The sequence below is a fragment of the Rhincodon typus genome, chromosome 9, assembly GCF_021869965.1.
Source record: "Rhincodon typus isolate 14 chromosome 9, sRhiTyp1.1, whole genome shotgun sequence".
NCBI classification, from domain to species: Eukaryota; Metazoa; Chordata; class Chondrichthyes; order Orectolobiformes; family Rhincodontidae; genus Rhincodon; species Rhincodon typus.
The window spans coordinates 78774362-78790027 of NC_063340.1; the positions used below are offsets into that span (position 1 = coordinate 78774362).

A 15666-nucleotide genomic window follows, 5' to 3' on the forward strand; every position below is an offset into this window, starting at 1 on the left:
GATAGGGTTTGGGTGGTTAAAATAGTGGATGAGTTTAAATTAACAGAGGGTGGAGGCTCAGCTAGAACAGGTTAGTGATCAACTCTGGTAGTGACGCAGGATTATTAAAGGTTTCAGGCCGATTTGAGCTGAGACAGGATACAAGAGGTAAAAAAGGTAAAAAGTTGCTGTAGTCCCAGAGGGCCATACGGTTGTTTTCTCTTTGGAGAGAGATAACTGCTGATAATTTAACTTGAGGATCACCACATCTCAGACGAGGGGAAAGGATGAAAAGGAGAGTACATGGAACGTGTCAATTACTTTGTCTATTTGAAGGGATCAGGAGACATTTTCATCTTGTATAAAGCAGAGAAAAATCCAGAACTCTGTCTACCAAATGACTGTAGATGTTACGTCAATTGAAACCTTAAGATGGAGATCACTGATTTTTAATGAAAGGCTATGATGACATATTGAGAAAAAGTGAGTTTTAAGAAAGTTAAGGTACAGCCCAGTTGTGGGGAAAAAACAACAGGAAAAAAGTGCTCACAGAGCTGAGCAGCCCATTTCTGTTTCTACCTCTCCATGATGTAGAGACCATGTTTCTTCATTAAAATGCAATTCTTACTTCATCCCTACTCCATGTCTTCCTCTTTGTAGCCTGATCAGCAACTTCAAAAATTTGAGATCTGGAATCGCTGTGTCTGCCATTTCCAGCTGATGGTTTTATACATGGCACTGGAGGGATTTTTCTAAAGTTCAAACTTTCATCAAAAACACGATCAACCAACTAATCAGGAAAAATAAAAAAAAAGTTATTCAAAAAAGGCCAAAATTATTCCTTTTGTTTAAAAGCACTATATAGATTTATAGTGGATTATATCTGCATCAAAAAAATCTGAAGGACTTAATAAATATTCCCTTCAGCTCTCATTTCTCTAGGAAACATTTGTCCCACAGTTAGTGACAATGTCTGATTTGACATAAAGGTATACAACACTCTTATTTCAGAAGTCTTAACTCTTGAAATAATTACACCACCTTTTAATGACATGGACAGTCAGATCATCTCCCAGTCCTTCAAATCTTTCAGATAATGTTAGCAGTGAAACCTGGCTGAGAGTTCATTTAAGGCAGGCATGGGGAACCTCCAGCCTGCAGGCTGAATCTAGCCCATTACTAGACTTAATCTGATTCGCTGATCTTAGCAAGATCCTGGGTAACTTCCCTGGGTAAAACCAGCAACAAATAAACCAGAACCCAGTTAGTTTCAGTGTACGTTTTGCTGAAAGTGACTGCAGTTGAAATTTTGCAACATGACTGATCACATGGGCTACAGTGTGACAATTCCTTTCAAATATAATCTTATTGTTTAGCTTGCTGTATTAGTTCTTTAAAGCTACCATGTTATTTTCAGGTGTACTGGATTTGTTACAAACAGCTACTGCATGAAGTGGTGGGCTGTGCAGCGGGGGAATTCCTGACAGAAGGTGTGGGCTGGGAATGCAGTGAGCAAAGTTGAGGGGGGTTCAAGGATGTGGTTACTATTGAAATTTTTGTGACACTTGTTTGTATCTAAAAAAGGAAGTGAATATGGTTTCCAGACAGATTTTGTGACAGTTTTCTATTATTGAGAGAGAAATGGAGGCTATAAAACTGATGTTTTGTAAACAGTTCACATTACAGAGGAGGAAATGCTGGAGGTCGTAGAAAACAAAGATGGATAAATCGGGGAAGTAATTGCAGTGGCCCTAGCATAAATATTTGTATCATCTATAACCATGGGTGAGGTGCCATAGGACTGGAGGGTGGCTAATAATGTGCCTTTACTTAAGAAAGACTGTAAGGAGAAGTCTGGAACTATACACCTGTGAGCCTGACATCAATGGTGGGTAAGTTGTTGGAGATGATTTGGAAAAATAGGATTTATGTGCATTTGGAGAGGTAAGGACTGATTAGGGATAGTCAGCATGGTTGTGTGAGGAAAAACATGTCTCTCAAACCAGATTGAGTTTTTTGAGGACGCAACCAAAACGATTTATAAGGGGAGAGCAGTAGATGTTGTTTACATAGAATTTAGTAAAGCTTTTGAGAAGGTTCTGCACAGTAGAGTAATTGGTAAAGTTAGGTCACATGGGATTCAGAATGAGGTTGCCAATTGGATACAAAATTGGCTTTACGGTAGGAGACAGAGGGTGGTGGTAGAGGGTTGTTTTTCAGACCTTTTGTTTGACATTTGTGAGAGTGATTTGGATGAGAGTATTAGAGGCATGGTTAGTAAGTTTGTGGATGAAACCAAAATTGCTGGTACAGTGGACAGTGAAGCAGGTTATTTAAGATTACAAAGAGATCTTGATCAGTTGGGTCAATGGCCTGAGATGTGGCAGATAGAGTTTAATATGGATAAATGCAAGATATTGCCTTTTGGTAAAGCAAACCAGGGCAGGACTTGTACAATTAATAGTAGGACCCTGGTATTGTTGTAGAACAGAGACCTAGGGATTCAGGTAAATAATTCTTTGAAATTTACGTCACAGGCAGACAAGATAGTTAAGCAGGCATTTAGCATGCTTGCCTTCATTGCTCAGATCTTTGAGCATAGGAGTTAGGATGTTATGTTGAGGTTGTACAGAAATTGGTGAGACCTCTTCTGGAGTAATGTGTGCAGTTCTGGTCGCCCTGCTATAGGAAGGATATTATCAAATTGGAGAGGGTTCAGAAAAGATTTACTAGAAATGTTGCCAAGAATGGGGGTTTTAGTTATAAAAATAGGCTGGGGCCTTTCTCACTGCAGCATCAGAGGTCATGAAGTGACCTTATAGAGGTTTATAAAATGACCTTATAAAAAGGGGTATGGATGACGTGAGTAGCAACGGTCTTTTCCCTAGGTTGGGGGTGTTCAAAACTAGGAGACATATTTTAAAGGTGAGAGGGGAAAGTTTTAGAAAGGCATGAGGGGGCAACTATTTTTATAGAGTGTAGCATGTGTGTGGAATGAACTGCCAGAGGAAATGGTGGATACACGTACAGTTACAATATTTAAAAGACATTTGGATAAGAAAGGTTTGGAGGGATATGGGCCAGACAAAGGCAAGTAGGACTAATTTAGTTTGGGAACATGGTTAGCATGGACTATTTGGACCAAGGGCCTGTTTCCATACTGTATGATTCCGAGAGGACAGAGAGTCTAATTAAGGAATATTTTGCTCCATTTGTCTAGATCTGTTTACAGATCTGAGAAAACTGAATTGTGGACATCTACTGCTCCTGCACCTTCCAGCTAAAGAAACAAGGGCTCTACCTTCTGTCCAGCAGTGAGAGGGAGTGGAAAAGGGGAAATATTCAAAGTAGGAAAGGAGACCGAGTGGGAAAGGGTAAATATGAAGAATGACAAGTGGAAAAAGGAGGAGACCAAGACTGGAGGAGGGTGAAGAATGGAGACTGCGGAACGAGGAGTGCCAGTGGATGAGGCAAGAGACAAAGTGGGATGGGGCTAAATTAATAGACAATATATTGATAATTGTCCCCTTTATTTTCATAAATGACTGTTTCCCCACAAATGATTTTTTTCCCATTGAGATTTATTTTCTAGTGATTCATTTTTTGGCGATTTAACAGGGACAATTGTTTAGGGCAATGCTGTTGATGTGGTTTATATGGGCGTTCAAGGGGCATTTGATACAGTGTCAGACAAGAGGCACGCAAAGCTATTGCTTATGGCAATAACACACACATGGAATTGGCTGAGTGACAGGGAACACAAGATAGTGCCTTCAGCAGTTCTTTTCAAAGCTTTCTCAGGCAAAGAACTGTGCTCTGGATTAAGAGATGAAACTTTGAAACAACAGTTGCAAGTAACATAATCTTCACTGTGATCAAACAAACTCACTAAGGCAAAGTAACATCATCACTGCTGATAAACAGAGGGCAAGTGGAACATTTCAATTCTCTCAAAACTAAATTAAATTTTGTCCATTTAATACTGGTTTTTTCCCCTCCTCCAGAAAAAAAAAAGGCTCCCACCTCTGATTTAAAGTCTGATGCTGGTTGCATTCAGAATTTTGTTCTTAAAAAATATAAAAAATAAATTTTCATTTTCAAACTGTTGATCAAACTTAAGTGAGGATAAATTCAGCAATCCAATCATGGTTAAAAGGTGAAGAGACATGGAGTTTTAGAAAGATTATATTTCGGTTAGTTCGTCAAACTACCACCTAGTACAAGTTTCACTAAATTAGGCAGCAAATTGCAAAATATAACAAGGAAGCTAAATGAGAACAATTTTTTGTTCTATATGGCTGTACACAACTGCAGTGCTTTACAACGGGTTCCCAGGAGGGAAGACTGTTTTTAATGGCCAATATTTAAGAGAAGTCAATTTTTTTCCAACAAATCCTCTCTGCGATAAATCAATGTAAAAGCAAAAATTCCAGAATATGACAGTGATTAATGTAGTCTTAAAGTTGTGATTTATCTTTAAAGTGTACATCAAGTACTTCATTCAGATCAAAATCATTTTATTTAGCAGAAATAGTAACCAGTCTCAACAATAGTTTTGTGACTACAATTCATTTTTGATCAACCATTTATGTAAATAAATTTGGGAAATTTTTAAAAATTAAACCTTTTTAACATCAAAGATAACATCTCGAAAGCACCATCTTGCACTCTGATCAAGTGATCTTAATTACAATCACACTAGGATGTATGCCCCTGTATTTAATTCTGGAATTTTATTCACAGAAATCCAATCACAATCCACAGAAAGTTGAGAGATTTACTGTTGCAAAGAATAATTCAATGAATAATTGTTCAGACTTGAAGGTGATTGAAATTTTCAGTTTAGTTTAAGAATTGTATTTACAGAATACGTTTGAAGGGCGATTACAACGACAAATTTCAACCTATTCCTTCATGTAGCCATTAAAAACCCAGTCATTCCACATTGCACATTAGGTCAAACAGCCTAAGACCCCAAACAGGCATCATCAGGATTGGGAATGTGTAGAATGGTGGCTATAATTTACAGCATGTAAAACACAAGTCGCTTTGAATAGAATTACTAAATTTCAATACTTATATAAAATAAAGAATTTGGTGGTTGTTTACTCAAATCTGCAGATTTGGTGGTGTTTTGTAAAATATCTAACGTAAAATATTTTAGTACTATTAAAAACAATTTACGCAAACATTACACAATCACCAACAAAGCTTGATGAGGTCCTACATGGAGCCAATGCTCTTTCAAATGGTAAGATGAACAACTAAGTTAATTAATGAGGGATAAGACAAAACAAATCTTCCAATGTTAATGCAAAATACGATAAACACTTCAATTTTGCCATGAATTTTCTAACTTTTCATTTGAGCAACTTCTGCAGTTTTGATATAAAATTTCATGTTGAAATGCAATTACAAGGAATTAATGCAATTGTATATCAAACATCCATTAAATAATTGAACCAAATAGCCTAGAAAAGATACGGAAAATGAAATGTGTTTATAGTACTCCAGATAGAAAGCTAGAACAAAAAAGGAAATAAAAAAAGCAAGAACCTTAGGCATTCCTCCATGAAGGTCTCCTACCTCTTCCCTTGTGTCAATGGTTGAACCAGGGGTGGTGGCAGCAGTGCTTACTGTGGTACTAGGGGCAGTGCCCGATGAACTCACAGAATCTATCTCACCTGCCACATCATGGATTTCTCGTGCAAGGATGGCCAGATCCTTGGCCAGATCTTGACTGATCCTGATCATGAGAAAAGAAATGCACACCAAATCCTGAAGAATTACCCAATACAAAGATTACAAACATTAGCCCTGTAATAGTTGGCTTAAAAAAAAAATCACAATCCGGTTTAGTCTTCAAAAGAAGTGTTACTGAAAATAGGGCAACCCTGGGCTGGTTTCCATGTCTGCCCTATTAATGTAATGCAAACATTACACACCAAGCAGTCTTGTCAAATCTTTGAAAGAAATTTAAGCTCTGCTTATAATTAGGAACTGCCATCCTAATTAAGGAGGTCTTATGAAAACTTACATTTAGTTCCCAAAATCCCTATGCAGAACGCTGAAGTTAAAAAAAAATCAGCAAGACATAATTCTGAGCTTTTAAATCACAAAGTCATGAAATAGGTTGAGATTGAGCTTGAATTTAGAAGTTGAACATCTTTCAAACAATGAGAATATTTAATGCGCAAGACCAAGAAAGCATCAATTAACCTGTTTAAATGCTATTTGTTAGCCCAAACTGGATGTCGCCTTTCCTACTGCAGGTTCAAAGCAACAGGTTGAAATGATGGACTTGAAGCAAGTCAATAGATAAAGGCACAGAATTAGCATCAAGTTTCAAAGTACAAGTTTCTCTTAATGCCAATAATGTTAGCCTTAGCTGTCCTAATCATCTCATCAGACAGAAAGTTACGATTTTTTTTAAAAAAAAAAAGAATCTATTTATTCATTAATGGGATGGAGGCATCACAAGCTAGGCGAGCATTTATTACTGATCTCTAATTGTCCTGGATAGGATGGTGGTGGTGAACAGCCTTCTTGAATCACTGCAGTCCTTGGATGGTAGAGACACTTCATGCTGTTAGGAGGGGAGTCCCTGGATATTGACCCAGCAACAGTTAATGAATGGCGACGTAGTTCTAATTTAGGAAAGTGTATGGTTTGGAGGAGAGTTTGCTGGTGGTGGTGTTTCCATTAATCTGGTCTTCTCCTTCCAGGTGGGACAGGTTGCAGATTTGGAAGGTGTTATTGGAGGAATCTTGATGAGTTATGGCAGTGCATGTAGAGGATACACACTCCTGTCAAGTGCAATGATGCTGAAGATAGGGTTGCAAGTGGTGGATGGAGTGCCAATCAAGTAGGCTACTTTTGTCCTGGCTGGTGGTGAGCTTGATGTGTTGTTGAAGCTGCACCTATCCAGGCAAATGAAATGAAAAGTATTCCATCAGACTCCTGCTTGGGGCTTTGTACATGGCGGCCAGGCATTGGAAAGACAGATAGTGAGTTACTCACAACAGAATCCCCAAACTCCATCCAGCTGTTGTAGCCATTCTATTTATATGGCTGGTCCAGTTTAATTTTTGGTCAATGGTAATCTCCAGCGTGTTGACAGTGGGGGATTCATCTCTGGAAATGCCATTGAACATCAAGGGGTGATGATCAGATTCTCTTGTTGGAAGTGGTCATTGCCTGGCACTTGTATTGCGTGAATGTTACTTGTCTTATAGCAGCTGAAGCCTGGATGTTGTCCAGGATCTTGGTGGACACAGACTGTACATTTGCAACACTTCAGATACTGAAGCAATGCTCAGCACCAATCACCTAACATCTCCACTTTTGACGCATGATGGTGAAAAGGACATTGATGAAGCAGCTGATGGTTAGACCTAGAACACAAGTATGAAGCATGCCTGTACGGATGTCCTGGGGCTGAGATAATTGACAACTACAACTTCTTTTGTGACAGGCATGAATCTAACCAACAGAGTCTTCTTGCTGACTGATTCAGTTTTTCTAGGCTGTTTGATGTTGTAATTGGCTAAATGCTGCCTTGATATCAAGGGCAGTTACTCTCAACTTACTTTTGCAGTTTAGTTTTTCCATCCACATTTGAAGCAAGGCTGTAAGGAGGTCAGGAGCCCAGTGGCTCTGGCAGAACCCAAACTGAACATGAGTAGATGGATGACAGGGTCATTATTCAGGTTGGATTTATCCTGCATTTTGAGCATAGGACAGACCTGGGCAATTTTCTGCATCATCAGATTGATGCTAGAACAACCTGACCACAGGCACAGCCAGCGCTGGAGCTCAAGTCTGCAGTATTATTGCTAGAAAGAGGTCAGTGCCCATAGTCTTTTGCATTACATTGTTGCGTCAGACTACATTATCAGAATGAGCAGACATTCCCTTCACAGATTTGTGGCGGGTCAAATACACTGGTCCAGCAACTAGAATTCCTGGGCTAGTAACAGATGGTTTCCTCCCAAATTATGTGGAAGTCTTTGGATACACGCAGGAAAAACCAAGGATCTTCATTGGCAGAGCACATCTATAAAATTCTGGAAAATTAAGTAGGGAGCTTCTGGTTGCAGAATGCGGATATCATGTCCACCTTTGAATAGCCCTAGCTATTAGCATTGGGTAATGTAGACACTATTGCTGCAGGTTCAATTCCTCCTGATAGGAATACTGCAACCTCATTTTCCATCCCTGAAAAGTCCTAGGCTTCAGGTTCAGAGGGGAATGTCATCAGGGTTACACCTAGAGCTAAAGACAGTTTCAGCATAACTTCAATCCACTAAATCTAGAAGAAGTGTCAATTTCAAAGCAAAGGTGAATTGCTGGATTTCCAGATTATTTTGGTCTTGCCTCTTAACAACCTTCATAATTAATTTGGGGTGGAATATAACTGTAGCTGTTTTCAATTGTTCAAAGGACCATATGGACTAATAACCCAGAGCCAGATAGGAATGCAGACATTGTGACTTCATTTTTGTTATTTGAATTTAGAATTTGAAGTAAGTTTAAAAAACCTGGGAGCAAAAATAATTTCAAAAATTACCATCTAGCTGTTGTTGCACAAACATGAAGGGGAAACCTGCTGTCCTTCCCAGTCTGGCCTATGTTTGAATCCAGATATGCTGATTCAACTGTCCTCTGAAGTGCCTTTTCAAACCACTCAGCAGCCAAATTAGATCATGAATTCAAGAAGGCTCACCACCTACCACTTGGGACAATGAAGGAACAGCAATAGAATGTTGACACTGACAAACAGGCACGTTGGATTTGATTTTCTTTTGAGATATGGAAAGACTTCATATGCAGTATGTTATAAATTACTTTTATGGATTTTAGATTCAATAGACTTCTGAGATAAAAATTTCAACTCAAACATGTCACATCATCGCTGGTTGTTTCAGTCGAATGAGACTATAGAAGGTGCCATACGATAATGATAATACAGGCTGATCTCACCTAAAGTCAGGATTATGTTCCTGAAAATCACACCTTTAATTGAAGCATTAATTCACATAGAAAAATCAATATTTAAGTTGGAATTAGGTTTCATAGGGCCTTCTGTATCAGAAAGAAAATAATTAAAATTATATACCTGTGCTCTCTAAGGTGAAATAGAGTACCTCCTGTACTTTACGTTGCCAAATTAAACAGTTTAAAATAAATTTTAAAAAGGAGTAAACTGTAATATTCTACAGTACTGTTAGAGTACAGACACTATCTAGTGGTAGCAATTGGTCAGTAAAGCTGGATACCCACAACAATCTGCACTGACTGGCTTTTGTCACTAGATGGAGTCAGGGCCTCAGTTTGAATTCAAGAGTGAAACAAGGATCTAGGAATGGAGGCGGCAAAGGCAAGACCAGACCTAGAGCCTGAAGTTAAGGACATACAAGGCAGAGAACAGGCTCGGTGGGAGACCAGGCTGGGGTACAGCAAGTTAGGAAACAAAGCTGAGGGGAAGGGAGGCAAGGCAAGAAAACAACGAGGCCAGGAAGCAAGGCCAAAAGGGAGGCAAGATCCCTTGACCATGGTCACAGCAAAAAGGTGGCTGGGACGCAGGCAGTGCAACTGAATGTTGATGCGCAATAGCAATAAGCAATGATCACATATACAAACAATGCCAAAACGAAAATGATGACAATACTTAAAAACAGGTCCCCATAGGATAAATAAGTATAAAAATGAAACAATACCAATACAGCTACGTAAAATGAGGACTACTTGCATTAAAACAATTATGCAAGAGCCTTTAACGTTCCAAGATAAGGATTGGACATGCTTGAAGGACAAAGAAAAAAATCAGTATTCTAATACAGGTACTTAAGCACATTTTAATAAACCAATAACTGCTACTTTTTCTTCCTTGCTTTAATGACAGTCACCAACATGCCTTTCAAAAGAACCAATGATGTAATTTTCAAAGCACAGATTTCACATCCGAAAGCACCGAATTTTAGAGCTTCTAAAATCGTGAGCATGACATCAAAATAAATGGGTTAATCTCTCCAAGTCATGGAGAGAGGAATTCCATGGGACAGAACTTAAATATTGCTGGAGAGACAGAAGGACACGTTGCCAAAGCCTTGTGCCTTGTACGGATTGCCAAGTCAGCGCCCTCAGCAACAGGAGCAGTTTTTAAATCAATATTTAAATTCAACAGGAACATATCGAGCAATCATAGAATAGTATCTTCTGAATGACCCAGGGTCAATCACAATCGTTGAACATTTTACAGGAAACTTTACCATCCAAATGGAAATAAAAATTTCTAAGGCTGATAGAATGTACATGTGGGAATATATATTTTTGATCTAACTGTTTTTATATTTCATTTACAAAAGCTGAAATTAGAATTTTTATATGACTGACTTCAAATATACACAAATGTATAAACTCTTAGTTTTAAAAGTCAAGCTGTGAATCTAAATTTATAATATGGATTACTTTACACTCATGTTAGATCAATGAATAGCCGCTATTCTTCTTAAGATACATATCTAGCAAAAAGAGCCTCCAAATTTAATCAGTTAAATTTTAGCTTGGTTATCTGTATTCCAGCTGCATATGGAGCTGCCCTTAACTGGCCTCGTGAATGACTCTGCCATTCAATATGATCATGGTTGATCATCCAATACAGTGCCCAGTTTCTGCTTTTGCCTTGTACCCTCAGAATTATATCTAATGTCTTCTTGAAAACATTCAATATTTTGGCCTCAACTGCTAGATAAGCAGTGAATTCCACAGGCTCGCCAGTCTCTGCATAAAGAAATTTCTCCTCATTTCAGCGCCAAAATATCCCATCCCATATCCCAAGGCCGTTACCTCGGTTTAAGACTTCACTGTCTTTGGGAACATCCTTCCAGTCTAGTCCTATTAGAATTTTATATGAAATTCTCCTAATTCTTTTATACTCCTGTGAATATGGTCCTAACATTAAGATATAGGAGCAGAATTAGGCCATTGAGTCTGTTCCATCATTCATTTACAGCTGATGTGTTTCTCAACCCCATTGTCCTGCTACTTCCCCACTTCCTCAACTCCACTAGTCCTTCCACCTATCCTTGCATCATCTGCAAACGTTGCAACAATACCGTCCTTCGTCCAAATTGTTAATAAACAACATGAATAGTTGTGGTCCCAACACAGAGCCCTGCAGAACTCCACTGCTCACCATCAAGAAAGAGACCCCTTTACCCTACTCGCTGTCTCCTGCCAGTCGGCCAATCCTCTATCCATGTCCTTGTCAAAGGCCTTCTGGAAATCCAAATAGATCATGTCCACTAGCTCTCCTTTGTCTAACCTGCTCATTACCTCCTCAAAAGAATTTGAACAGATTTGTCAGGCATGACCTCCCCTTGACAAAGCTGTGCTGACTCAGCCCTATTTTACCATGCACTTCCAAGTACTCTGCAATCTCATCCTTAACAATGAACTCTAAAATCATAACAACAATCACTTCCAAGTATTCCGCAATCTCATTCTTAATAATGGACTCTAAAATCTTAGCTTTGACTGAGATCAGACTAACTGGCCTATAACTTCCCGTTTTTCGCCCTCCTCCCTTTCTAAACAGGCATGTTTTATTAGCCATTTTCCAATCCTCTGGGACCCTCCCTGAGTCCAGTGGTTCATGAAAGATCACAATCAATGCCTCAGCTATATCATTCAAAACTCAGTCTATTTGGTCCAGTGATTTATCCACCTTCAGTCTTTTCAGCTTCCCCAGCAAATTCTCCTTTGTGATGGCCACTACACTCATCTCTGTCCCCTGGCTCTTGAAGTTCTAGTATGCTGCTGGTTTCTTCCGCTTTGAAAATAGATGTAAAGTACCTGTTCAGTTCCCCTGCCATTTCTACTACTCCAGACTCATTTTCCAGTGGTCTGATGTCCACTTTTAGATATCTAAAAAACTCTTGCAATCTTCTTTTATATTACTAGCTAAAGTACCCTCCTATTTAATCATCTGCCTTGTTATTGCTCTTTTAGTTATCTTCTGCTAGTTTTGAAAGGCTTTCCAATCCACTAGTTTCCCACTAATCTTCACACTGTACGCTTTTTCATTTGCTTTTATGCTGTCTCTGGCTTCCCTCGTCAGCTACAGTTGCATTGTCCTCTCCTTGGTATGTTCCTTTTTCCTCGGGATGAACTTCTACTGTGCCTCCCGAATTATCCCCAGAAACTTCTGTTTTTGCTGTTCCACCATCTTCCACCTAGTCTGCCCTTCCAAACAACTGTGGCCAGCTCCTCCCTCATATCAGAGAATCCTAACATCATGAAATCCCTACAGTGTGGAAACAGGCCATTTGACCTGCTCCAACCCTCCAAAGAACATCCCACCCAGACCCATTGATCCCTAACCCATTGATTCCATGTAATCCTGCATTTCTCGTGACTAACCCACCTAACCTACACATCCCTGCGCACTATCAGCAATTTAGCATGGACAATCCACCTAACCTGCACATCTTTGGACTGTGGGAGGAAACCCACGCAGACATGGAGAGAACTCCACAAGAGAGTCGCCCGATGGTGAAACTAAACCCAGGTTCCTGGTGCTGTGAGGTAGCAGTGCTAACCACTGAGCCACTCAATTATAATATTGTTACATCTGAATAGCATGTTATGGTCACTTTCCCTTAGGGGATCCTTCACCGTAAGTTCCCTAATCAAGTCGTCCTCATTACACACACCGAAATCGTCAACTGCCTGTGCCCTGGTGGGCTCTATCACGGCTGTTCCAAAAAAAAACGCATCTCGTGACATGCTATGAATTCCTTTTCTTGGGATCCACTGCCAACCTAATTTTCCCAGTCCACCTGCATAATGAAGTCCCCATGATTACTGTAATACAAAAGGCATTTAAAAAAGATCCTGATTTATTTGCTGCCCCACATCCTGACCACTGCAAAGGAGGCCCGTCTACAACTCTAATCAGGGTTTTTTTCCCCCTTTGCAGTTCCTCAACTCTATCCACACAGATTCTACCCGTCTGACCCTGTATCACTTCTTGCTATGGATTTAATTTCATTACTTATTAATAAGTCAACCTCCCCCCTCCCCTCTGTCCATCTGCCTGTCCTTTCAATAGGATACATTTCCTTGGATATTTAGTTTCCAGCCCTAATCCTGTTGCAGCCACATCTTTGTGATACCCACAACATAATACGGTACTGCGTTGACTGCACCCTTCTACAGTTGTCCCTTATCTGCTGTGCTTGAAGTTAGATTCCTGAGCCTTTCCAAACTCGGTCCTATTACTTATTCTAGAAAGTTCATAACTTCAGCTGAGCACTCCCATCCCTGAACTTAAAACTTTTTCCACAATTTTCCATTGAATCGAACCCACCAGCCAATCCTAAACCAATCCAGTAACTCGTCATACATCAATCTTGCCATCAGTCTGATAAACTTTTGTTGAACTCCCTCTATAGCCAGCGCTCCCTTCCTCAGATTAAGGACACCAAAACTGCACATAATACTCTAAGCGTGGTCTTATGAATGCTCCGCACAACTGCAACAAATCATCCCTGCTCTTCTATGCAAATCCTCTCACTATGAAAGCCAACATACCATTTATTACCTTCACTGCCTGCTGCACCTGCATGCTTACTTTCAGCAACAGGTATACAAGGACATCCAGGTCTCAGTGAAATTCCCCCTTTCCCAATCTAATGCCATTCAGCTAAGAATTTGCCTGTTTTTGCTATCTAAGTGGATAACTTTGCTTTTACCCACAATACCTCATCTGCCTTACATTTGCCCATACACTCAACTTGTCTGAGCTAGTCAGACCTATCTCTGCATCCTTCTCCTATACCCTCCTACCCAGCTTTATGTCATCTGCAAACGTGGAGATATTACATTCAGTTCCCTCATCTAAATCATTAATATGTTGTGAATAGCTGGGGTTCAAGCACTGATCCCTGCAATAACCCACAAGTCAGTGCCTGCCACTCAAAAAATGACCTGTTTATTCTTGCTCTTTGTTTCCTGTCTGCCAACCAGCTCTCTATCCATGTCAGTACACTATCCTCAATCCCATGTTTAATTTTACATGCCAGTCTTTTGTATAGGACATCAGTCAAAAACCTTCTGAAAGTAAAAGTAAAACCATAAACACTTTCTGCCCGCTCCCCCACCAAATCAACTCTACAAGTTAGGTTGTCAGAAAATTTCAGCAGCTTTGTCAAACATTTGCTCCCTTTAAATCCTTGCTGACTTTCTGATCTTGTCACTGTTTTCCAAGAGCTCCGCTATGATATCTTTTATAATGAACTCTAGCACTTCCCTCCTATTGATGTCATTTTGTTTTAATTCCCTCCATTTCTTCCTTTGCTCTACCTCTTAAGTAGTGGGGTTACACTAGCTACTATCCAATCCACCTGGAACTGTCCGAGCGTATAGAATCTTGGAAGACGATCACCGATACATTTAGTATTTCTAGGGGGACTTCCTTAAGTACTCTGGGATGAAGATCATCAGGCCTTGGCATTTTAACAGACTTTAATCCTGTCAACTTCCTCAAAACCATTTTCCTACTTATACTAATTTCCTTCAGTTCTCTCGTCTCACTAGATCCTGCATTTCCCAAAATTCTTGGGATGTCATTTGTGTCCTCATTTGTGAAGGCAGAACCAAAATATGTATTTAATTGGTCTGTCACCTCGCCGATTCCCATTATAACTTCCCTGTTTCTGGCTGAAAGGGACTTACATTTGCCTTCAATAATCTTATTCTCTTCATATACCTATATAAAAACTTCTACAATCAATTTGTACGTTCTTACTCCCGTGTTCTATTGTCCCACTCAATGAATCTCTTTCTCCTCTTTCCTGCAATCGAAACTGCTCCCAATCCTCTGGTCTGCTGGCTACAAAAAAATAGCAATCTGTATGTCCTTTCCTTGAGTCTAATACTAATCTATCCATTAAGTGGATCAGAGGTGCACCTCAGCTGCGACAGTGCTCAATCTGCCCAGCTAGATATTTTATACTACTGTGTGTAAACTTCTAAGTAGCTAAGGTAACGGCTGGCGGTCACTACCCATAGTCAAGCCTAACTTGGATTTGATTAAAAAAGGCCACAAAGATTATGATTGGAATTGAGCCCATTAGATTTCATCCCCCTCCCCACCCCCAAATAAACTTCTTCAGAGATATTAGTATACACCTATGGAGCAGGTGGGATTTGAACCCAGGCTTCCTGGACTCCAAGAACCTCTTTAAGCCCATTATTAATGATTGATTAATAGTTCCAGAAATAAGAATGGAAAAATAGTAGTCCAAATTATAACATTCTACCTCAAATACATCACAAAGGTTATCAATGAAATTAAAACACAGAACACCTACTTTGATATTGAAAGATACCTGGCAATTTCCTCACTGTGAGCAGTCCAGTCTCTTATGTAGTCATCCTGTTCCTTCATTTTGTTTTTCAGGAGCACATTGGTTGTTGATGGTACATTACTGTTCTGCAGTTTAGTGCTTCTCAGTGCTGTACTGGTGCGTAGGCGGGTATGCTTAGGTGAACTACGATTTGACCCAAATTCATCTTCAGAAGTTGAAGCATAATCTGTAGGGAAGCGCCTCCATCGTGGACCTTGCAAAACAACTAAATATATAAGCAGCAATGACAATTTTGGTCCACAATTGTACAAAA

The 15666-nt window shown here is 39.7% G+C and overlaps 1 protein-coding gene across 12 annotated transcripts in view; it reads right to left on the reverse strand.

Moving 5' to 3' along the window:
* Positions 1–15666, reverse strand: part of cep170aa (centrosomal protein 170Aa) — a 128822-nt gene that overhangs the window by 21506 nt on the left and 91650 nt on the right. For 5 of the 12 annotated variants that reach the window (XM_048601219.1, XM_048601221.1, XM_048601212.1 and 2 more), the window contains 3 exons: positions 15357–15618; positions 5536–5725; positions 608–769 (listed from right to left, as the gene is read on the reverse strand). In XM_048601219.1, the coding sequence (XP_048457176.1) occupies positions 608–769; positions 5536–5725; positions 15357–15618 (614 nt within the window). The remainder of the gene's footprint in view (positions 1–607; positions 770–5535; positions 5726–15356; positions 15619–15666) is intronic. The other 7 variants (XM_048601222.1, XM_048601220.1, XM_048601223.1 and 4 more) reach the window with 5 other exon arrangements.